Source organism: Hypomesus nipponensis, chromosome 8 (genome assembly GCF_054491055.1).
Source record: "Hypomesus nipponensis isolate SF chromosome 8, ASM5449105v1, whole genome shotgun sequence".
NCBI classification, from domain to species: domain Eukaryota; kingdom Metazoa; phylum Chordata; class Actinopteri; order Osmeriformes; family Osmeridae; genus Hypomesus; species Hypomesus nipponensis.
The window spans coordinates 612,651-637,309 of NC_140368.1; the positions used below are offsets into that span (position 1 = coordinate 612,651).

The window sequence follows — 24,659 nt, forward strand, 5'->3', positions numbered from 1 at the left end:
GTCTGTGTGTGTGTTCCTATGTTGTGACGGTGTCTAAAACCATGGTGCCACTACCCCACTTTAAAACATGCTTTATGACAGCACACACAGAGAGAACTAATTTCCTCAAGTCTGTCTTATAGCTGTTATTATCTAGCTGTTATTATCTAGAGTCTGGGGACTCCTTAAGAGAAATAAAGCAGATATTCACTGTGGCGTTTCATTTGAGTGTAAAGGCCAGATATATGTTGCCTGTAAACCACATGTTGCCTTCCTGCAGTCACTGCTAAGGAGCAGCCCTGACCAACATGAGGAACACGCAACACGGAACACGGACTCCCTGGAGCTGAAGACCAGATCAGGAGGGCCATTAAACAGCCTGACTAGCACTGCGCCCAGCAGGAGAGAAATCCATAAACTACATTTATCACTTGTCGTTCTAAAATGTTGAACCCACAGGGGCTTATTACAGACTGCTGGCTGGGGTGCTGTGGTGTTGGGGTGCTGTGGTGTTGGGGTGCTGTGGTGTTGGGGTGCTGTGGTGTTGGGGTGCTGTGGTGTTGGGGTGCTGTGGTGTTGGGGTGTTGGTGTAGGTGTGTTAGTGTGTTTACATTTACATATATTCATTTAGCAGACGCTTTTATCCAAAGCGACTTCCAAGAGAGAGCTTTACAAAGTGCATAGGTCACTGATAATAACAACAAGATAGCCCCAAAGCATTGTGGGTAGCCAAAACAAGAAGCACACATGGGAACAACCATAAGAGCATGTAGTTAAGCAAGTTACAATTAAACAACATGAATCTCTAAGATGAACTAAAATAGAATATTTTGCAGCGAATACTGTTTAAATCAGTTACCACTAACCAACAAGAGCAACAAGTCTCTAAGCAAGAGTCATTGTGATCCTTGAGGAAACTAGCATTGGGTTCAGCAAACCATTCCTAAGTACCGTTGGACTCCCGGAACAATTGCATCTTGAGCCTTCTCTTGAAGGTGGAGAGACAGTTTGTGTCTCTGATGGAGGTGGGGAGTTGATTCCACCACTGGGGGGGCAGGCAGGAGAAGAGAGAGAAGAGAGAGAAGAGGAGGGGTCCAAGGACGGAGCCCTGTGGGACACCAGTGGAGAGCTGGCGAGGGTCTGACAGTTTGCCTCCCCAGAAGACCTGGTAGGATCTTCCTGACAGGTAGGATGAGAGGTGTGTTGTTGTGTTGGTGTGTTGGGGTGTTGGGGTGGAGGTGGTGTTGGGGTGGAGGTGGTGTGTGACAGGTGGTTCCGTGACCCACAAACACACACAACTCTGCAACTCTACAGTCTTAGGTAACCTCTACAGGAGCCTTTCAGACAAACCTGCTACAGTAGCAGGGTCCTAGGAGAGGGCCGGGGGCAGGAGTGAACACAAGGCCCTGGGGAGAGGAGGGCAGGGGAGGGGAAGAGAGGAGACAGAGAACAGAGGAGAGCAGAGAAGAGAGAGCTTTTCTTAATAACACCGGTGAAGACATGAGAGACAGCTGCTGGTGTCTGTCCATGTTTCCTCCTCACCCTCCCCCTCCTTCTCCTCCCCCTCCCCCTCCTCACCCTCCCCCTCCTTCTCCTCCCCCTCCTCCCCCTGTTGAACTGAAGTTTATCTTCCTTCCTGTCTTTCATCACAGAGGTTATTAAACCATGCGCTGCGCTCTGCCATCTCTAATTACCCCGCCTGTGAACAAAAAGAGGCCAGGGGTGAGGAGGGGTGAGGTGAGGGCAAGGAAGGGGAGGATTGGAGGAAAAGAAGAGGAGGGGAGGGAGTAAAGGGGGGAGGGAAGGGAGAGGAGGGGTGAGGAGGGAGAAAGGATGAGTGGAGAGGGGGTGAGGAGGGGTGAGGAGAGGTGAGGAGAGGTGAGGAGGGGTGAGGAGGGGTGAGATGAAAACACAGCTGGACAAGCAGCATGTTATAATAATCCTTTAAGCGATTCTGTTAGCATAGTCAGTGTTTCAGCAGCTAATGACTGGCTGGGTAATGACAGAGTGTGGGAGCAGCTCTGGGATGAATATCTCGCCTGTAAGGTTGTTAAACGTCCCTCAGCACAGGGCTTAGCCCAGTATCCATTACCTCCCCGAACCCCTAAATTACCTCTAAAGGTGTCGTTGTGTGTTCCCCCCTCCCCACAGGCACCGCCCCCTGTTGGAGGTGTGGCTTCATGCTGGGGTTCTGAGGCCATGTTGAAGCAGCCCCACGCTGAAATGAGTTTCATTTGACTACAGAGGCCTCAGACCTCCAGCTACATTGTCAAACCCCATCTATACTCTCAGTATCCATCTATACTCTCAGTATCCAGCTATACTCTCATTATCCGTCTATACTTTCAGTATCCAGCTATACTCTCATTATCCAGCTGTACTCTCATTATCCAGCTATACTCTAATTATCCAGCTATACTCTCAGAACTTCCAGAGCCCAGCCAGCCTCAGTGTTCTGTGATACAGTGTTCACTTTAACACTGTGTTCTGTGATACAGTTTTCACTTTAACACTGTTCTGTGATACAGTGTTCACTTTAACACTGTGTTCTGTGATACAGTGTTCACTTTAACACTGTTCTGTGATACAGTGTTCACTTTAACACTGTGTTCTGTGATACAGTGTTCACTTTAACACTGTGTTCTGTGATACAGTGTTCACTTTAACACTGTTCTGTGATACAGTGTTCACTTTAACACTGTGTTCTGTGATACAGTGTTCGCTTTAACACTGTGTTCTGTGATACAGTGTTCACTTTAACACTGTTCTGTGATACAGTGTTCACTTTAACACTGTGTTCTGTGATACAGTGTTCACTTTAACACTGTGTTCTGTGATACAGGGTTCACTTTAACACTGTGTTCTGTGGTACAGTGTTCACTTTAACACTGTGTTCTGTGGTGTTGATAAACATTGTACATTGTGCAGACAGTCCCTTGGTGGTCCCAGCAGATGCTGTCAAACACATGCACACAAACACACTCGCAAACACACTCACAATCGACTCACACACTCACACATGTCAAACAAGAGGGCTTGTTTCCCTGAGTAGAGCAGATGAGCGATGTTATCCATCCAAGCTGGCACCCCCCAACACACACACGCACAAACGCATCCCAGCCTGGTAGTAAGTGCTGCAGCAAAGGGTCCAGATGCCCTAGCGTAGACTGACCCATCCCATCGTTATGGATATGAGCAGTCAGCTATCACCAGAGAGGGGGAGGGGCACTGTTTCCTGTCCCTCATCTAAATATTTAGACTCCATGAGGTTCAGAGTGGTGAGGAAAAGAGGGGCTGATGTTTCGGGTTACATAAAGTCCAACCCTTCAGATTAGGTTTTGGAGTGTGTGTGTGTGTCTGCTGCATAGAGATCGCACCACAGCAGAGTGTGTGTCTGTGTGTGTGTGTGTGTGTTGTGTGTCTGTGTGTGTGTGTTAGCATAGAGATCTAGGAGGCTAGGAGCTGGACGAGTCAGCATTGTTAGATAGGAGATCAATACTCAGACTGCCAAAACACTGTAGAACTAAACACTTCTCATCATCCATCTTCTGCTGTACTTCCTACATGCACTTCCTGCACTTCCTACATGCACTTCCTGCACTTCCTACATGCACTTCCTGCACTTCCTACATGCACTTCCTGTACACCGCTTAGGATAAAAGTGTCTGCTATATGAATAGAATGTAAAAGGTAAACAGCTTAAGCGGGGTTGTAGCTAAATGGTTAAACTGTTGACCTCATCTCCCCCACCATGCTTCATCTGTTTAAGCTAGCAAAGCCTCAGAATAACGTTTCAAACAGCATGTTAATCCCTGCTCTGGATGTGTGGAAACACAGAGGAGCCCTCACATGGTGAACGCTGTGGAGGAGGAGGTGAGAGGCTGATACTACAAAGGTTACTCTGTAAAGATGAGGTCATTCATCTGGGGGGAAAAGTCTCTTTCTCTGTCTCTCTCCTACTCTCTTTGTCTCTCTCTCTTCCTCTCTGTCTCTCTCTCTCTTACTCTCTCAGTCACTCTCGTTCTCTCTCTTGCTCTCTCTGTCTTCCTCTCTGTCTCTCTCTCCCAGTGTTGCCCTTCCTCTGGAGTGCTGCCACAAGCTTGTCTATCCATGACATCACAGCCAGTGTCTCTCCCTGGGAGCTGTCTGTGAGCAGGTGTGTGAGGAGGGCGGTAAAAGTGGGGTCTTGACCTGTTCACAATTCTGACGTACACCTGGGCAGGGAAGGCTGTGGTTTTGTGGTTGACTAGTTTATGGTCTGGTTGTGATTACGGTCTGGTTGTGGTTGGTCATGGTTGTGATCAGGTAGCAGTGTGGTTGAGGTTGAGGTGTGGTTGAGGTTGTGGTTAGGGTTGGCTGACCTGCAGGCCCGGGTCCGCGGGGGCCCTCTTGGGGTTGGGTGGAGCGGTTGCGGTTCTGCTGCCGGCGTCGGGAGGCAGCGCGGGCGGTCCGGACATGGACTTCGCTGACCTTGAAGAAAGCGACCATGAAGGGCTGCTTCTCCAGCGCGCCGCCATGCCCCACTAGCCCCGCCTCCTTCGGACTGATGCTCCGCCCTGAAACACACCCCAGCACCACGAGGCAACAGCACAAAGTGTGAGTAACTATTTCTCCAATCAGCTATCAGTTTAACACTTACACACCCTGAACCTGGTTAGTCACAGCGTTCAGGAAGAACAGTCTCTCACCAGTGCTGGTCTCCACACTGATCTGCAGGCCCAGGTTGTGGGCGGGGCTCATCACCCACAGGTTACTGGAGGCTGTGATGTCAAACTCCAGCCAGCCCTCCTCCGCCGGCCACAGACGCCTCGACTCCAGCAGGAACAGCTCTGCCTCCCTGGGGGCAGAGGACACAGGAAGCACCGAGGACTTCTGGGTAAATAAACAGCTATGACTGCTGGGTAAATAAACTGCTATGACTGTGTAAATGTGAGGTGGAGACTATGAGAGAGAGACAGTAAAGGCAGGAGAAAGAGAGGGAGGGAGGGAGGGAGGGAGGGAGGGAGGGAGGGAGGGAGGGAGGGAGGGAGGGAGGGAGGGAGGGAGGGAGGGAGGGAGGGAGGGAGGGAGGGAGGGAGGGAGGGAGGGAGGGAGGGAGGGAGGGAGGGAGGGAGGGAGGGAGGCCTTAGCTTTGTGGTACACACTGTGTCTGGTAAGCCACCTGCATTTTCACATTAAATTTGATTCAGTTAGTAGACTCCTTGAACCAAAGCAATATACAGTACAGATAGCATGTAGAAAGAATCAAGGATCAGAAGTGCTTCGTTTTAACAGTATTTCAGTGGACAGAATCAAGGAACGGTCTGTATTTACCAGGCACACTGCAAAGTACTTGAACTTTATTTGTCCCCGGAGGACCATTGGTTTTGCAGCAGGACATAGATACAAAACAGACATATATAAAAGTCGACATATATAGTAGACACGTCTCCACTACCAGGCACGATGCAACAATAATAATACCTTAACTATAATATGGCTTAGTACAGTGCAGCGAGAGAGGGTGGGGAGAGAGAGGGGAAAGGAAGGAGAGATAGAAGGAGAGAGAGAGAGAGAGACATAGAGACAGGGCAGAGATACAGAGACAGAGAGCCACAGAGAACCTGTGCTCTGTCCCTATTCCAGTAACCCCACAGCTCAGGTCCCATGGCCCCTCCCCATCGTCCCACATCAAAGCCCTCAGTCACCCAGGTGTTCTGGGAATGCCCCTGCAGTCATGCACAGACAGACCCTCTTTACTGCTCGTTAAGCACAGGGCTTCTGGAGGATTCCATGGGAGCCAGTTCCTCGGTCGCCCCCCTACCGGTAACTTCACACATCAGGCACAGCAGGAGCCGGTGTACCGGGAGCTGGCCGCTCGTCATCTGAGCGGGTGTGTAAGGACCAGCCCAGTAAAGCCACACAGCCTCTTACTGACTGCTTCAACGGACTGGAATAATAAGGTCAAATGTCAAACCTTTATTATTTCTGTTCAGACGTAATAAATCTACTTTATGGTCCATGTTGTCGACTGCTAATACACCGTGTCATGTTCCAGTCAGTTTTAACAGGCATCCATCTCTCCACCGTCAAGACCTCCAAACCTGACAGTCACACCAGGACAGTGTGCTGTAGGCCACGAGAGGAGGACGGTCAGTCAAAAGCACATTCAGCCGTCAGGGCTTCTCTGCATTGTGATCTCACATTCCTCAGCTGGTGTTGGCGAAACCACGCCAATCAAATTAGAAGTACAAAAGGCGAGAAGTTAATTAAGAAGCCTATCATTATGTCTGCAGCTCGCAGGCGAACCCGTAACCGTGGGAAACAATCCCTGGACGTGGTGAAGGCTTGACTACCCAGGGGAAACAGCATACATGACCTGAGAAAACAGCCACAGACTTTCAAAATTAAAAACTTTATGGTTTGATTTTTTACATGAGTTTCATTCTGCAACTTCAATGGAAACTTCAGAAGATGTTTTGACTGGTAGATTTAGCCATGTCCCCATACAGCCAGTATAAACAGCTTCGAAACACAACTTGGAAAAACGTGCAAACGAGTCCACACGTCGACAATCATGTGCTTCAAACCTGAAGGCCTACAAGTGGTAGTTGCCAAGACAAAGAGATGCTCTGTCACAGCCAGCTGTAATTTTCTTCAAGGTAAAAATCTTGTCCTGCAATAATACTGAAACTGGATTTATATGGGCCCTTTCATCTCCGAATATCTTAGAGCTTCACCTGCACAAACCACCCGTTATGGAGGTGGAGGAATGGGACACACAGGCACCTCATGATACAAGGTGAAGTAGACAGACAGGCTAATCAGTCTACATTTCCTGACATGCATAATTCACAAGCATGTTTTCTGAGTATGTATTGTATGAATGATGATAATAATGTAGAAATGTCCAATGCTCTAACCGCTAAGCTAAACCCCCCTGTACAGTACATCCTCGATATCAAGGGAGAACAAAAAACAACAACTAAAACCTGTAAAAACATACAGCTCTCTTTGTATGCCTAACTTCTCTCCTCTGTGGAATTTTGGACGTTCATACCCACATCCCTATATCTTAACTCTAAATTTTAAAAAGATCACAAAAAAAGCCAGCTCTCATTTGTCATGTGTTCCATCAGAGGGAGGCTGTTCCATCAGAGAAGGCTGTTCCATCAGAGAAGGCTGTTCCATCAGAGGGAGGCTGTTCCATCAGAGGGAGGCTGTTCTGTCAGAGGGAGGCTGTTCTGTCAGAGGGAGGCTGTTCCATCAGAGGGAGGCTGTTCTGTCAGAGGGAGGCTGTTCCATCAGAGGGAGGCTGTTCCATCAGAGGGAGGATGTGTTCATCTCAAAGCCACAATGTAAATGTTTGGTGTGTGTGCAAGCCCAGATCTAACTCAGGCTGTTTTGGGACTCTGTAGTGGGGTTATTTTAGTAAGACCTTGTGGTCTTGCCTCTCGACATAAACCACATGGCAGGAAACCATGATGGAAGCCAGTTTCCCGCTGAGAGCACAGACCTAGCTCCATGCTCATAAACACCCTATCAATCCTGGCCTTTGGATGCTAGGCTAGGCTAACGTTTTACATGGACGCACTACATCCTCTAGACTGAAACAGTTTTGCTATTGACTTGTGACTGTTATGGTCCGCGATGTTGGAGACATCCAAGCTTTCTCGTAGCTTCATTAACCAAACACTAATCATATAACCCCTACATACTCAGACCTGTCCCTGCAGGGTCCTGCTAGGTGGGGCTGTCTGCTAAATACAGACCGTTCCTTGATTCTGACAACCGAAATACTGTTAGAACAGTTCACTTCTGATCCTTGATCTTTTACTGCACTTCTAAAATAAAAGCTAAAGAGAGTGTGTGTAAGTGTGTAGCCCATAGTGCTAGACAGAGTGTGTGTAAGTGTGTTACCTGTTGGGTTGCTCCATCACCACCTGGAACACGCTCAGGTACAGCGTTTCGTTCCGGAAGGCGCGGCTCACGCACTCCTTGTAGAGGCGGAACTCAGAGGCTGTCACCACCTCTCCCTCAGGGATCTGGGACAGGTTGAATTTGAAGTGCTTGTGATGTCGTCTCTGAGGAGAGAGCTCACCATCATCCTCCACTGTCACACACACATACACACACACAGAGAGGCACAGGGAGAGAGAGAAAAAGACAGAAGCAGGTTAACCAGGAATTTTGAAGATGTCAATAACAAGGCAGGATATTGATGATAGAAGGGCAGCATGTTTGAGTGTTCTCAACATGGACCCACACAGCAGCATCAGACAGGTTGGCTCGCTTCTCCTATTGGGATTACAGTTCCGGTTGTTTTCAGTCTGTGTGTATTCTCCCAGGCTGAGAGCAGAGCGGATATCTCCTTCACAGACTCAGCAGCGGGCTGGGCCATAAAGGACTCTTAACGATCCTGTGTGATTGATACGTCTGGACTAATGGGGATGTGGGTTAGTGTTTCCTTAAATAAAACCCCTTGTTATTGTCTGCAGCGAAAACCCATGATTTGGGGGTTGTAAACTCGCCTATGTGTTTCTCGACCACTTGAGTGGTTCAACAAATGAGAAAAACCAACAAGCGTTCCTCTGAAGATCTCTCCCACATCGCCCGGGGCAACGATGACTGCTGGGTTGGGTTCCCCGGGGAACTCCTGTCTCACTCTGGTCTGAACTCCCACAACTGGGATGTCTCCCCAGAGCAGTACCACACAGTGAGAACGTAGGGGGGAGAGAGAGAGGAAGAGAGAGAGAGAGAGACAGAGAGAGGGAGAGAGAGGAGTATGAACATGTAGCACAGTATGCCTATCCTCAATCTTTCCTGTCATTAACCATGTTCTGCAAGCACCCCCATGATGAAACACACACTTGTTCTCTCTCTCTCTCTCTCTCTCTCTCTCTCTCTCTGTCTCTCTCTCTCTCTCTCTCTCTCTCTCTCTCTCTCTCTCTCTCTCTCTCTGTCTCTCTCTCTCTCTGTCTCTCTCTCTTTCTCTCTGTCTCTCTCTCTCACACACACACACCAGCAGCACGGTAGTTCCCTGGGCTCTAAGGGTTGTGGTTCCCTCTGTAAGTGCTGGAGCAGGCGGATAGTACAGCCGGAGCAGTGGCTGATGGGATTTCCATGTTCCTGGGCTGACACGCAGGCAGGTCCTCCCTCCACCAGATGACTAAGGACTGCATGACCTCACACACAGAGGAGGGCGTGTGTCTGTGTGTGGGCATGTGTGTGTGTGAAATGGCTCCTACAGTACGTCTGTGACACTGCCCATCACACAGTCACCGGGAAAGTTCCAGCAAGCAGGGAAAGGCTTTGTGTCAGGGGGGGCAGAGCTGAGCTCCAGCAGGCAGGAGCAGGAGACTTCAGTGGAGGTTTATGGATGTGTATCACCAGTGCCGCCTGGTCCTGATCACACCTGAAGAGTGGTTCCTCTTCTGGCATCTCGGTTCAGCTGCACCTCCCAGCTGCACCTCCCAGCTGCACCTCCCAGCTGCACCTGCCAGCTGCACCTCCCAGCTGCACCTGCCAGCTGCACCTCCCAGCTGCACCTCCCAGCTGCACCTGGGCACTGAGGATCCAGGAGGAGATGCCTGGGCATCGCTGAGGACAAAGCTGCCTCAACTGTTTCTAAAGATGGGACAGCAGGAGTACTGTACATCTTTCCAGCTAACAGCATGTCATGGAAACAGCTGGAGGGGTGAATGAGTGCCGGGTTGGCACAGGCTGCTAACGAGGAAGATGGGCTGACCAGAACTGCTAGCACACACATTGGGCAACACTGTACAAACACACATTCTCACCACACTAACTGGGGTATACAAATGCCTCTATACAACACACATACGTGTACGCATGCACACACACACATAGATATGGATAGTAAAGGACAGGACAGGTGACCTGGGGGAGGGCAGGGCAGAGTGGAATGTCTGACTTGGTTCAGCCAGGTGGGCGGTTTCCATCCTCACAGATAGATAGTTAAAAAGAAAGACATGGAAAGGGCTGATGGGGGGAGCAGGGAAAGAGAGAGAGAGATAGAGAGACAGAGAGAGAGAGAGAGAGAGAGAGAGAGAGAGAGAGAGAGGGAGATAGAGAGACAGAGAGATAGTGAAAGAGAGACAGAGAGAGAGGAGGTAAGGAGAGGACCGGGAGTTTAGCTTTAATTGAAGCTGTTCTCTCGTTTCCACCTGCGCAACATCTGCCTCCAGTGTCCTGAATGCTATTGTCATTATCCCACACAGTGCAGCCCCCCTGCCCCCCTCCCCTTTCCTCCCCCCCGCCTCCTTCCTCCCCCCTCCCCAACAGAACTGCTTCCAAACACATTTGCACGATGAGGCAACATTCAAACTTTCAAGCTTTGATTGAGGTCCTTCTGGTACCTGTTTGGGACAATGTTGTGTTGGTCTACTTGCTGTGCCACTCCAGGGCACAGGGAGGCGCTGTGACAGAGGACCTGATATCAGCTGTGCTACCTGAGCCCCAGAGAGCAGGCTGTTATACCTGCTCCAGGGAGGGCTGTCAGCGGGACCTTCCTGAGGAACAGTCTGAAGAGGTGGCCAGGTCAGCTGCTGCTCTGCCCAGGTCTGAGATTGATGTTTACGTTTAGTCATTCTTTACCATAAGGAGGTTTACTCAGGTACTCTGATGGAGAAAAAGTCTGCTGCAGTGTTGTTTGGATGTTAAAGTTCTCTGATTAGTTGCAGACTGCAAATCTTCATTCCTCAAGAGGCTCTGGAAGATGGTTGGTCGCTAGGCCGATCAGCTTTGCAAAGGAAATGGCCCGGGCAGTGAGCAACACACCAGAGACTTCATAGTCTGAAATATAAAACCACTTAGACCTCACTAAAATGCATTAAAATAAAAGTTGCAACTACCCTCTACAAAACACTAGAGCGTCTATGAATAACCCCACAATACTCTTCTTTGTCATTAATCTGTCAGAATCTGTCGGCTAATCATTCAGGAACTCTCCCAACCCACAAAATATTTTGATTTCATTGCCTCTCAAGAAAGTGTCAGCGAATCTGCTGGTTTAACCAGTAAAGACACAACAGTGGTCGAAGGCACTGTGTGTTTATGTCATTATACAGCAAATCTATCTGGTTCCTCTGGCAGAGGTCAGGGTGCTGGAGGGAGCATCTCCTAAACATCTCTGTGCTCCGTCTCCAGAACTGCTCCTCGCTTCGGTTCATTAAAGGTCTGTTCAACTCTGGTTTCTTGGGAAGCTCTGGTGCTTCAAAGACAGGAACTTTGCTATATTCTTTTGCTTTTCACAAGCCATGTGACAGAGAACAGAGACCATGTGACAGAGGACAGAGACCATGTGACAGAGGACAGAGGCCATGTGACAGAGGACAGAGACCATTTGACAGAGGACAGAGGCCATGTGACAGAGGACAGAGACCATGTGACAGAGGACAGAGGCCATGTGACAGAGGACAGAGGCCATGTGACAGAGGACAGAGACCATGTGACAGAGGACATGTGACAGAGGACAGAGACCATTTGACAGAGAACAGAGGCCATGTGACAGAGGACAGAGGACATGTGACAGAGGACAGAGGCCATGTGACAGAGGCCATGTGACAGAGGACAGAGGCCATTCGACAGAGGCCATGTGACAGAGGCCATGTGACAGAGGACAGAGGCCATGTGACAGAGGCCATGTGACAGAGGACAGAGGCCATGTGACAGAAGACAGAGGCCATGTGACAGAGGCCATGTGACAGAGGACATGTGACAGAAGACAGAGGCCATGTGACAGAGGCCATGTGACAGAGGACATGTGACAGAGGCCATGTGACAGAGGACGGAGGCCATGTGACAGAGGCCATGTGACAGAGGACAGAGGCCATGTGACAGAAGACAGAGGCCATGTGACAGAGGCCATGTGACAGAGGACAGAGGCCATGTGACAGAGGCCATGTGACAGAGGCCATGTGACAGAGGACAGAGGCCATGTGACAGAAGACAGAGGCCATGTGACAGAGGACTTAGTTAGGGTCAAAAGACGAAGTTCTGCAAAGAAGGAAGACTGCCGTTTGAATGAAAGGGAGAAAACTGGATAGAGTAACACGGCGGATATCGTTCATTAATAAACATTTTTTAACTACAACGTAGTTAAGGCGGAAAGCATGTGTGGTCAAGGTGGCCACCTTGACTGCAAAGTGCTGCAGGAAACCCTGTAGAAACCATCCGCTTCAGTATGAACATTTCAGAGGAGCAAATATTTCATAATTGTTGACTTGGACTCTCATGACAAATCTGCAAGGCCATGACCCACACACACAGGGGCTACTACGCTCAGCTACCTCCAGGGTGGTGTTTCCATGTCTCGCTTGCCCAGGATGTTTGTAGTCAGGCAGCTGGGAGGGCCAGTCCCTGGGTACCAGCCCTTGCCTCTCCCCTGACCCAGCCCCTGCCCACCAGGCACCACGGGCCCAGGCAGCGCTCCATGATGGTATCCAAGGTTTATGATTGGACACACACACACACACACTCCTATTTTCACACACCCATTCCAGCACACTAGTAGTGTGAGAATGGACGGTCAGGAACTGATGACCTCTTCATACTGGACACATGGAGAGACCAGCACACTAGGACATGAGAGAGAGACCTCCCCTCTACAGAGAAGGTCTCATGCCGCTAGCAGCCCCAGGAGTCTCCCAGGCCTCACCTGTCGTATCTTCAGCTCCACAGCTTACATAACGACATCACTCGCCAGTCTCCATAGATTGGGTCAATTAGGATCATCTAATCCTGTAATTTGATATCGTGATCATCTTCTAATCCTCTGTGACCGGGAGGATCGGGGAACCTCAACCTAACCCCTGACAGACTGATATCTGCTGTCCCAAAGCCTCCCCTCCTCCCCTCCCCCCTCTCCCTCTCCCTCTCCCTCTCCCTCTCCCTCTCCCTCTCCCCCTCCCCTCTCCCTCTCCCTCCCCCTCCTCCTCTCCCCCTCCCCCCTCCCTTTCCCCCTCTCCCTCTCCCTCTCCCTCCCCTCTCCCCCTCCCCTCTCCCTCTCCCTCTCCCTCTCCCTCTCCCTCTCCCTCTCCCTCTCCCTCTCCCTCTCCCTCTCCCTCTCCCTCTCCCTCCCCCTCCTCCTCTCTCCCTCCCCCCTCTACCTCTCCTTCTCCCTCTCCCTCTCCCCTCCCTCCCTCTCTCCCTTCTCTCTCCCTCTCCCACCCCCTCCTCTCCCTCCCCTCTCCCCCTCCCCCTCTCCCTCTCCCTCTCCTTCTCCCTCTCCCTCTCCCTCTCCCCTCCCTCCCTCTCTCCCTTCTCTCTCCCTCTCCCACCCCCTCCTCTCCCTCCCCTCTCCCTCTCCCCTCTCCCTCTCCCTCTCCCTCTCCCTCTCCCTCTCCCTCTCCCTCTCCCTCTCCCTCTCCCTCTCCCTCCCCCTCCTCCTCCTCCCCCTCCCCTCTCCCCTCTCCCTCTCCCTCTCTCTCTCCCTCCCCCCTCCTCCCTCTCCCCCTCTCCCCTCTCCCCTCTCCCCTCTCCCCTCTCCCCTCTCCCCTCTCCCCTCTCCCCTCCCCCTCTCCCTCCTCTCCCTCCCTCTCCCTCCTCACCATGCTGCATTCCCCCCAGCACCGGGACAGAAGACACACAGTAATGTGGAACCCCATCAGCTCCTGCCTCAGCTGAGCTGTCTAGAGGCTCCGGGGTCATTTGGGATAATTGCCCCTCAGCTCGGACTCTGTTAAAAGATTTCCAAGGTCTGGCTAGCGATAGCAGCAGGATCTCACCCAGCATACCTGTGTGTCATTGGTCGAATGTTGGGAGTCATCCCAGCATACCTGTGTGTCATTGGGAGATTTCAGACCTTCTCTTTCCACAGAGCGATATGAACACTCCGGTGCCAAGAGGAATGTGCCAGTGTCGGTGGGGCATGTGGAGGGAGGTGGGGAGGTGGGGAGGTGGAGGGAGGTGGATGGGGGGGAGGTGCGTGTTGATGCCTGTGTGTGTGTGTAGGCGTGCCTTGCGAGGGTGAATGTGTGTTTGTTTGTGTGTTTTAAGTACAGCGTCCAAACCAGTCCCTAACCCAAACCAGCCCAGAGAGACAGGCTCCTCGGTGTTGATATTCTGGTAACATTTCTCCAGGCAGGCCCTGTAAGAGCAGGCCAAGCCAACGAGCTGTCAACAAATACGGCAACATCTTTTTTCTAATTGAAAGGAAATTCCATTAAAAAGGGAAATGTACTGGAAAATAAACACTCACATTCTTATCCACTTTCTGACATATGGAGGCAGGAATAAGAATCTGGTTCTGCCAAGCAGCTGACTCAACAATCTGGCAGGCCGGGCGCGAGTCGTCTCATCAAGCACGTCTACCGGGGTGTGCTGTCCTCTCACGGATCTGGGACCAGGAGGGGGGGGCACTGGGTGGAGATCTGCTGCCTGTTTTCACATTTCAGTAGATATATAGATCTGTAGATCTGCAGATCTGTAGAGCAGTAGATATATAGATCTGTAGAGCAGTAGATCTATAGATCTGTAGAGCAGTAGATCTATAGATCTGTAGAGCAGTAGATCTGTAGAGCATTAGATATATAGATCTGTAGAGCAGTAGATCTGTAGAGCAGTAGATATATAGATCTGTAGAGCAGTAGATCTATAGATCTGTAGAGCAGTAGATCTGTAGAGCATTAGATATATAGATCTGTAGAGCAGTAGATCAGTAGAGCAGTAGATATATAGATCTGTGGAGCAGTAGATCTATAGATCTGTAGAGCAGTAGATCTGTAGAGCATCAGATCTATAGATCTGAAGAGCAGTAGATCTGTAGAGTAGTAGATATATAGATCTGTAGAGCAGTAGATATATAGATCTGTAGAGCAGTAGATCTGTAGAGCAGTAGATATATAGATCTGTAGAGCAGTAGATCTGTAGAGCAGTAGATCTATAGATCTGTAGAGCAGTAGATCTGTAGAGCATTAGATCTATAGATCTGTAGAGCAGTAGATCTATAGATCTGTAGAGCAGTAGATCTGTAGAGCAGTAGATATATAGATCTGTAGAGCAGTAGATATATAGATCTGTAGAGCAGTAGATCTGTAGAGCAGTAGATATATAGATCTGTAGAGCAGTAGATCTGTAGAGCAGTAGATCTATAGATCTGTAGAGCAGTAGATCTGTAGAGCATTAGATCTATAGATCTGTAGAGCAGTAGATCTATAGATCTGTAGAGCAGTAGATCCATAGATCTGTAGAGCAGTAGATCCATAGATCTGTAGAGCAGTAGATCTGTAGAGCGGTAGATCTATAGATCTGTAGAGCAGTAGATCTATAGATCTGTAGAGCAGTAGATCTGTAGAGCATTAGATCTATAGATCTGTAGAGCAGTAGATCTATAGATCTGTAGAGCAGTAGATCTGTAGAGCAGTAGATATATAGATCTGTAGAGCAGTAGATATATAGATCTGTAGAGCAGTAGATCTGTAGAGCAGTAGATATATAGATCTGTAGAGCAGTAGATCTGTAGAGCAGTAGATCTGTAGAGCATTAGATCTATAGATCTGTAGAGCAGTAGACCTATAGATCTGTAGAGCAGTAGATCTATAGATCTGTAGAGCAGTAGATTCCCCTGCTGGGTCCAGGAGCGGCTCCCACCTCGGCTGAGCTCGGCTCATATTAGAACAAAGTCAATAAACAGCAAACAGAGATGTAGTCCATGTTTTTGATATAGTCTCTCTTTGTTGTCTGGCCCAAACCCTCTCGCTTCTACGGCCTTCTTCTTCATGCTCAGCCAAGTCTGAGATTATTATTGTCAAGGTTTCCTTTTATTGGCCGGTCAGGCTTTGTGGAATGCCATTTGAGAGCAGGTCCCTGGAGTGTGTGTGTGTGTGTGTGAGTGTGAAACAGAAACAGTATGTGTGTGTGTCAGAGATAAAGAGTGAATGAGAAAGACAGAGTGACAGAAAGTGTATGTGTGTCAGAGACAGACAGAGAGACAGGTGGACCAAAAGAGAACGAGCGAGCGAGAGACAGAGAGAGCAGGGCAGCAGAGCCAGCAGGGAGACCTGCTATAGTGATCTGTGCTGCTCCAGCAGGTGTGTACGCGGGGCGGGGCGGGGCTTGCCCAGGCTCCAGCAGATTTAAAGGAGGAAGCTGATGTCAGTCTGGAGAGATGGATTCCTCCTGAGGGATCCGATAAATAAGGAAAAAATATCTTTGAAAAAGGAAACGCAGCTGTTTCCAAAAGAGAAGTCAAAATATTGGTGGATGACATTCCACAGCAGCAAGCTAGAAGACTGCAAGGGTAGAAGTATCTCTCTCTCTACCTCTCTACCTCTACCTCTCCCTCCCTCCCTCCCTCCATCCCTGTTCGTCTCCCTCCCTCCCTCCCTCCATCCCTCCCTCCCTCCCTCCATCCCTCCCTCCCTCCCTCCCTCCCTCCCTCCCTCCCTCCCTCCCTCACTCCCTCTCTGTTCGTCTCCCTACCTCCCTCCAAGGGTCGGGTTGAGACTTGGTGCTATTCCCTTTGGATGCTTCCCAGTCATGTTGACCACAGTGTGTTTCAGCGGCTCAGAGCCCACAATGATCTGCTGGATCCTGGAGGGCCGGCCAGGTTCCCTGCTGGGACCAGCAGCCAGGTCAGGCCTGTCAGACCAGGGGGAGGGACCAGGGGGAGGGACCGGGGGGAGGGACCAGGGGGAGGGACCAGGGGGAGGGACCAGGGGGAGGGACTAGGGGGAGGGTTATATAGGAACCTGCTTCTGGTACATCTACCCTGGCTGCTCTTCTACGGTCAGATGGTCAACATGAGGTGGATGGGAGGCTTCAACATCCTATATCTCCTCCATCAGCTAGCCTAGACTCTTTTACATAACATACGCACAACTACACAACCAGCACAAGCTGGTTAGGGGGGCCGGGGGGGTGACATAAACACAGACACACTGATTGACCTGAGGAATGGAATGTGCCAGTGGGAGTCATTGCGGTGATCTCAGTCCTGACTGCCCACCTTCTTCCTCTCCCTCCCTGTTTCTCTCTCCAGTCTCAACACATCTCTATTCACACAGCTATCACTGTCACTCTCTTTCTATCTTTCTCCCATTCCACTCTTTCCATTTCTCCGTCCTATTTTCTCTCACCCTCTTCCACCCCCCCCCCTCTCTCTCTCTCTCTCTCTCTCTCTCCCCACCTCCATCCCTCGTTCCATAACCTCCCTGTGTTCCAGCTCATATCATGTTTGGAAGTCACCATCCCCTCCCTCCCATTCCCCTCCCCCTCCCCCCTCCAGTCCTCTCATCTCCCTCCCTGACTCCCTCCCTCCCCCTCCAGTCAGTCCCAGCCTCGTAAATTAGAGCGAGGCAGCTTGTTTGGGAGGCAGGCTGCAGTCCGGAGGGGAGCGATCGGAGCGCTGAGGCCTGCGGGCCCCATTCTCCTGGTTGTTGTTTCAGGCATGTCCTCTTTGGAGGTCGGACCATCCAGGAACACACAGGGTGAAGGGGCCTGGCCCTCAGCTCCTGCTTCCAGAAACATCTTCCACAACTAGAGAGGAACTGTTGACTCCAACACACACACACACACTCCCACCTCCCTCTGCTAACCTCCAGGGCCCCGTGACCTTCCACCCCTGCCTCCTGTCATCCTCCTCTCTTCCTGCTCTCGTCTGTGTTAGCTTCAGAGAGATCAATCTCTCTTCTCTCGGTGGCTCAGCAGAGGAATGCGACTGCATCGATGACGGTGGTGAAATGTCCGTCTTGTGGGTTTCTTAGGTAACGAGACTCGTCACTGTCCAGGACTTCTGTGATGTTGTTGTGTGGACTGAAGCTGCAGGATGCAGAGTCATCGTTGTGTGGACTGAAGCTGCAGGTCAGGCCCTGTCCTGCTCTCTGGTCCAGGAGCAGAGCCACACTCTGGTGTTCATCTGAGACGCTCTGTTCTTTAGAATAGGTGTGAATGTGCGTGTGAACGTGTGTGTATATGTGAGTGTTTGTATATGTGAGTGTGTGTATATGTGAGTGTGTGTATATGTGAGTGTGTGTATATGTGAGTGTGTGTATATGTGAGTGTGTGTATATGTGAGTGTGTGTATATGTGAGTGTGCGTTTCACAGGTTCACAGCTGCTTCGCATCAACACATCAGTGCCGTGTTGATTCAGGGCCAACATCACCTATACTGCCCTGAGATCCATAACTCCACGGGGGGGGGGGGGGGGGGGGGTAAGAGAGAGCAAAGCTGTCTCTGTCTCACACACACCTACACGCAGCCAGACAGTTTTCCTCAGGTTAATGATTAGGTGTGTGCGATACAGCCCTGTAAAGTTCCATATAAAAGAGACCAGACAAGTGACAGGTTTGTAGCTTGGCTAGCGTACTAGACAGGCTAGCGTACTAGACAGGCTAGCATACTAGACAGGCTAGCGTACTAGACAGTTAATGTACTAGACAGGCTAGCATACTAGACAGGCTAGTGTACTAGACAGTTAGTGTACTAGACAGGCTAGCATACTAGACAGGCTAGTGTACTAGACAGGCTAGCATACTAGACAGGCTAGCGTACTAGACAGTTAGTGTACTAGACAGGCTAGCATACTAGACAGGCTAGTGTACTAGACAGGCTAGCATACTAGACCGGCCAGCGTACTGGACCGGCTAGCGTACTAGACCGGCTAGCGTACTAGACAGGCTAGCGTACTAAACAGGCTAGCGTACTAGACAGGCTAGCATACTAAACAGGCTAGCGTACTAGACAGGCTAGCGTACTAGACATACAATAGCGTACTAGACATACAAGACATATACTTAGAGAAGACTAGCTTAGTCACTGCAACCACAGATGTGTTTCTGTGGGTTTATACTGTCCATAATAGACCTTACGATCAACTGCTGTTAAAGATGGAAAGGCAAAGAGAGAGAAAGATTAGAGGGAAAGAGAGAGAGGGGAGGGTGAGAAAGAGAGAGACAGAGAGAGACAGACGATGTTTCAGAGCGTCTCCTAATCAGATGTTCTGTCAAGGTTATCAACCCTCCTCGGCAGATTGTTAACTCCAGGAGTGTGCCATGTCTCACGTTCTTATCTCTCCACGTTCCCTGTCCCACGCCATCCCGCTGGGGTCTGGAATGCCAACAGCTCCCGAGGGAGAGTGAGATGCTACAAAAACAGTCCTTGGCATTCTTAGTAGTTGAGATGTAATCTGGGCAGCCATCGTGTCAGTATGGTGAGTTATGCCGTGAGAGGGAGAGATATCATCGAGGGGAGAGGAGCTGGGTGTGACAGAGTTCTTCAAGTGTAAACGGAATGCTCTCTTTAAACATCTTATCTCCTGGCCTTGGGGTCGTTTCATGTGTGTGTGTGTTTTTGTGAGTGGGCGTAAGTGTGTGTCTGTTGTGTGTGTGCGTGTTGATCTATGAGTGATGATCTTCAAGGCTGTTTGCTTGGTAAGAGACACAACAGGATGCAAAGGATGAGAGAGGCCTGAGGTAGGACCTTTGTAAAGAAAGGTTTCAACAAAAAGAAAAAGGATTTTAGTAGATAAAGACAAACCATGTCATGTGGAGATGTTCCGTTTGAAAGAGCTGAATTAGTGCCAAAGATGGGGGGGTTGGGGGTCTGACGCAGAATATAGAGGCCCGGGGGGCAAATAGAGGCCAAATAATATAAAAACTGATAAAGAGTTAGAGGCAGAATAGAGGCTGGGGGATAAAGGGCTAGAGGCAAGATAGAGGCTGAGGGATAAAGGGCTAGAGGCAGGATAGAGGCTGGGGGATAAAGGGCTAGAGGCAGGATAGAGGCTGGGGGATAAAGGGCTAGAGGCAGGATAGAGGCTGGGGGATAAAGGGCTAGAAGCAGGATAGAGGCCATGGTTCACATGGTTTAAACGTAGCAGGGAAAAGCCTCACCATCAAACAGTTAACTGTTTGAAGGCGGCCGCCTAATGACTTGATCAGGCCAGGGCTTTGGGACACGTCCTGGTGCAAACAGACAGCTTACTGCAGCTTTAACACTCAGAAACACTGCCAGGCATCATAAGACAGGAATAACAGGCCTTTAACAAGCCCCAGAGTTCTTCATAAGCCCTGGATTGTCTGGACCTGGCTAATCTTGAGAAAACCCCACTCTCTCTCCTAAAACCTCCATCTCCGAGGTCAGCTTTCAAGTGTGGGAAGGAGTCTGCTGGGGCACTAGGGCTGTGCGGGTGGCTGTTGACTTAGCTAAGAGGGGCAATGACAGCTAGCTTTAGCAGTGCAATGGGGTGTGGAGAGTGGGGATGGAGGGATGAGAGGGGTGAGGGTAGGTTTGTGAACGGAGGGAGGGGTCCTCCTTGTCTGTGGATCAGGGAGAGAGGGAGATCTGAAGGTGGAGAGGAGAGAGGGAGGCCTGAAGGTGGAGAGGAGAGAGGGAGATCTGAAGGTGGAGAGGAGAGAGGGAGATCTGAAGGTGGAGAGGAGAGAGGGAGATCTGAAGGTGGAGAGGAGAGAGGGAGGCCTGAAGGTGGAGAGGAGAGAGGGAAGCCTGAAGGTGGAGAGGAGAGAGGGAGGCCTGAAGGTGGAGAGGAGAGAGGGAGGCCTGAAGGTGGAGAGGAGAGAGGGAGATCTGAAGGTGGAGAGGAGAGAGGGAGATCTGAAGGTGGAGAGGAGAGAGGGAGGCCTGAAGGTGGAGAGGAGAGAGGGAGATCTGAAGGTGGAGAGGAGAGAGGGAGATCTGAAGGTGGAGAGGAGCTCGTTTAAACAGGAGGTGAGATTCTCACAGTAGCGGGCTGGAAGTTCCCCTTCCTGACAAGCTGGCAGGTAAACAAGGAGCTCAAACAGGGATGGGAGGCTCGGGTAGCGTTGGGTGCCAAACCAACCTAACTGAGGCCTCTACACCTGCCTCACTGGGCTTCGTTGAACCATCAGAATAAAGCACTACTGACATGAAAATAATACCAGATTTTAGACTGGCAGCACGCAGTCCAAAGTAATTTTTAATATCACATAATTCTGTGTGTTGTGTCTTTGTCAAGAAAAATAACAAAAACTCGATTGAAAACGACCAGTACTCTGGAACTCCTGAGAAGGCAGCTGTGTTGAAAGAGCAAATGAGGACCAATTATTCGACAACGTTGCTTCAGGACAAGTGTGGCCTGTTACAGGTCACAATGTGACTCATACTGTAGCGTAGTGTCACAAACCACCACTGGAAACTAGGATATCCACAAGGTAAACACTCTATTCTAGGAACGAGGAAGGAACAAGGTGTTTCTGTTAACATAAATTTAAGTTCTCTTTCCTCTCTCCTTATATATGAGTCAACGGATATTTCTATTAAGGAATTGTTGAGAAAAACCGACGGCCAGACCTAAATGTTGAATCCCGAGCGGGAGAGGGTCTGGTTCACACCGGAGACGCTCTCTGTACGGAGACCTCTCCTTCCACGCCGCGGGAAAACTCCCGAAAAGTCACCACCAGGTCGCCATCGGCTGAGGGGTCATCATGAGATGTTGTAACCGACTATCTAGACTTGTGCATGACTGTTTAAAATATAATTGTAGTGATGGAGTTGGATTGGATGTCCAGAGACCATCCGAAAGGTTTTGTCCCGAGCAGTGTCCCCCAGTGGCACTGTCAGAAAACACTGAATAACAAAAAAAAACATGACTATGGAAAACAAAGCTGATGACGCAGACATACGGTTGTCGTGCGATGTCTTATTTGCAAAGCAGATGGAGCGCCTTGGCCTGTTTTACATTAATTACTATCACATTCGAGAGAGGCCGTTTCCTCCAGACCACTCAGAACTCTGTGTACTATTGGGAAAGATGGCAATCTAATCCCTCGACGCTGGAGTTTGAGGGAATAGTCAAAAGATGTGCAGGGCGTGATTGGTGGAAGTAGATTCCCATATGTGCGAGGCGCTCAAAGGGTTTCAAAACCACACAGGGCGCTACGGAGCTCCCGGCGTAGTAAATAGAGACACCGTGGAGAACAAAACAGACCCTTCCCGGCCTAAATAGTCAGCTTTCATCGCCACATGTTGCAATTTCACGATTAAATTCTCCAGAGGACAATAAATATGAAGGCGGAGAGTGTAGTTTGTGTAACTATCCGCAATAACGCAGCTCATCAATTGTGGAATTGTGTGGTTGTAGGCACGAGCTCAACAAGACTTTCTGGAAGTGTACAGTTTATTTTCCTCGTGGGATTCGGCCCTAAGCTTCAGCTTTCAGACTCCAAAAAATGGCCAAAGAATGACATTCATCTGGTTTAACAGCGCTGACCCGCGAGTCTGGCAACACGTCTGTTTATCTTCACACAGTCTTGTTTAGAATTGCACTATAAACAGCAGCGCAGCTAATGGAAGGAGTTTCCGTGGGCTTTAATGTTTAACCGTTATGATTAAAGTATCTTTTTATCCCCAAGGGCTAATTAAGAAAAACTACCAAAGCAGCACAAACAATGTACCGAAGTTTACGCACAAAACTTCAACTTGTTAGTCGGTGCCAAGAATAGACTTATACCAGCGTCGTGGATGTTGATTCAAGCATCTACTCTGGTGAGAATGTGTTAAACTTTCCTCCCACGGACATAAATCACGGAACAAATTGCACAACATTCTTAGTCCACATTTTGCTCGGCAAAATAAACGCATCGAGCGGATACAAACACCAGTTAAGAGTATTGAAGTCTTATTTTAAACTGTTTTAAAACTATGTGTAGGCTAACCGTGACCGCGGTCGTTAGTTAACGGCTGATTCTTTAAGAGGAGAGCTCAGAAAAGTGTTGATCGGGGTTCTTAAAGCCATGCGTAAAAACATCGCTCCGGCTTCAACGGTGAACCCTCCCAATACCAAACACCTGTTATTCTCACGTAGGAGATGTGTGCTTGGGGATAAGCATCGCTTTAAGATCATCATTTTTACGCACTAGTTTTAGATTAGTGATCCACATTTTCCATTCATCTTGAAACTCCTAACAAATTACATGAATTAAACCGTTAATAACGAAAGAAAAGCTGCATTTCTTACCTAAATTAACAAAGCTCATCACCATATCTGCGTCGTTCAGAAAGCCGTTCTCTTGAAGCGATGCTAAAGGGGGAGCTTGGGTTGTGAACATGGACTGGTGTTGGTCCAACATGCCGTCTACTTCGTTCTTCTCCTCACTCGATATGATATTGTATAGATCCAGCATAAAGAGCGGAGCGGAGTTATATTTTCCGTGTGACAGATGCGGTCTTGGTCGGTGTGGAAGTCCAAGAATAGACAGAATTTCCTTCTGCATTTCTCTCTTTTCATGTGTCCGTAACCGCCGGTGAATGAAACTTTGGTGTACGTCGTTGCTCCCATCGAATAAATAATTGCTACCGGCAATAAGGAACATGCAGTAAGCGCTCCACCACAGCCCTGCGAAGGCGAACCGACAGCGTGTCATTGTGTGTCCAATTTGGAGTCCGACAGTTTCTGAGGTGCAGTTTTAAGTTCAAGCCAAATCTCAAATTGAGAATTTTCTTCAAATGCTGTCAGTGAAAGAACCAGACACAGCTCTTTTTACATACAATTATTTTGATGAATCACGCCATAAGAAATAGGCATATTCCATCAAATGAATGGAAGATAGCTTTCCTGTCATATCTGGTTTTCAAAGGTCTCCATCAATGCCTCCGGTCGGTTTTCTATTACAAACGGAACTCAAAACTTCCTGAGTTCCAGTAAGTCAGACCCAATCAAAAGTCAAAAGAAGAACAATTCCACTGAAATAATCCATTTGACGAAAGTTTATGGGTTATATTTCACTCCAGAAATAAATTCTCTTGAAAAGTTCCGCAGGTGACCAAAATCACATCAAGTTATTTTCCAACTCCGCCGGTTACACCGTCTATCAGCCCAGTGAGTCGTGAGTAACGGGGATTAGCAGGTAGTACTGCGCGTGTCGCTAGTGTTACCGCCCAGTTCCAGCACGCGGAGGTGGAGCTTTAAGGACATCATGTCAGTGCTTCTGTGTATAAATTCCTCTTAGAACATTAGAGAAACACAGGCATTCCTACGCGTAACACACACTCTTTTTATGGATTTAAATTCCTGTGAACTGCCTTTTGAACAACTAAAACATCGTTATAAGTACGCATTTAAAATATCATTAACGAACGGAAGTGCAGGCTATCGGAATTCATAACGCGATCCCGCCATATGGTTTTTAAACGTTTTAAATCGTAGCCTACCTGAAGGCAGACTTGCCTTTGGAAATACGCTCGACGAGTTACACATTTATTAGCCAGCGCTTTTTGATGGGGTATATCTTGCTTAGCCACGACCCCTGACGATGAAACGGAAAATAACAAGACAAAACTATAGCACACAGCTGTGCCTATATATATACACACGTTTTGGTGAGCTGAGATATACTCCTATATTGTTTTGATGTGGACCTCTGAATTTAGTGACTGTAAGCAACTATAGCCTACATATAAAAAATGTTCATCCCATCCTATACACAAACCAACCAACCACCTATGTAAAAAATGCTTTCCTGTATGTCACCTGGCACTGTGCCAATGTATTCTATTTTAAGAGTATTTCAAAGAAATGCTTTGATAAGACAAATGTAGCTAGGCAAGCTGTCAGGGCCACAACAAGACAAAGCTAAATCCCAGGTTGAAAAAGTATAAACCCCTACTTACTGGGGTAAAGAGGAATATGTTTAGAAGTGTGTAGAAGTGTGTTTGTGCTGGCTGGCTGGTTGTCTGGATGGCTGGCTGGCCCCAGCCCTCC

At 49.2% G+C, this 24,659-nt stretch overlaps 1 protein-coding gene across 1 annotated transcript in view; it reads right to left on the reverse strand.

Moving 5' to 3' along the window:
* The window catches only part of bmp6 (bone morphogenetic protein 6), a 27,500-nt gene extending 3,738 nt beyond the window's left edge, over window positions 1-23,762 (reverse strand). Inside the window, exons 1-4 of the mRNA XM_084702562.1 lie at window positions 22,917-23,762; window positions 7,879-8,071; window positions 4,668-4,816; window positions 4,341-4,535 (exon numbers count right to left, since the gene is read on the reverse strand). Coding sequence (XP_084558688.1) covers window positions 4,341-4,535; window positions 4,668-4,816; window positions 7,879-8,071; window positions 22,917-23,322 — 943 coding nt within the window. The 5' untranslated portion in view covers window positions 23,323-23,762. The remainder of the gene's footprint in view (window positions 1-4,340; window positions 4,536-4,667; window positions 4,817-7,878; window positions 8,072-22,916) is intronic.
* Between the last annotated feature and the right edge of the window lie 897 nt (window positions 23,763-24,659).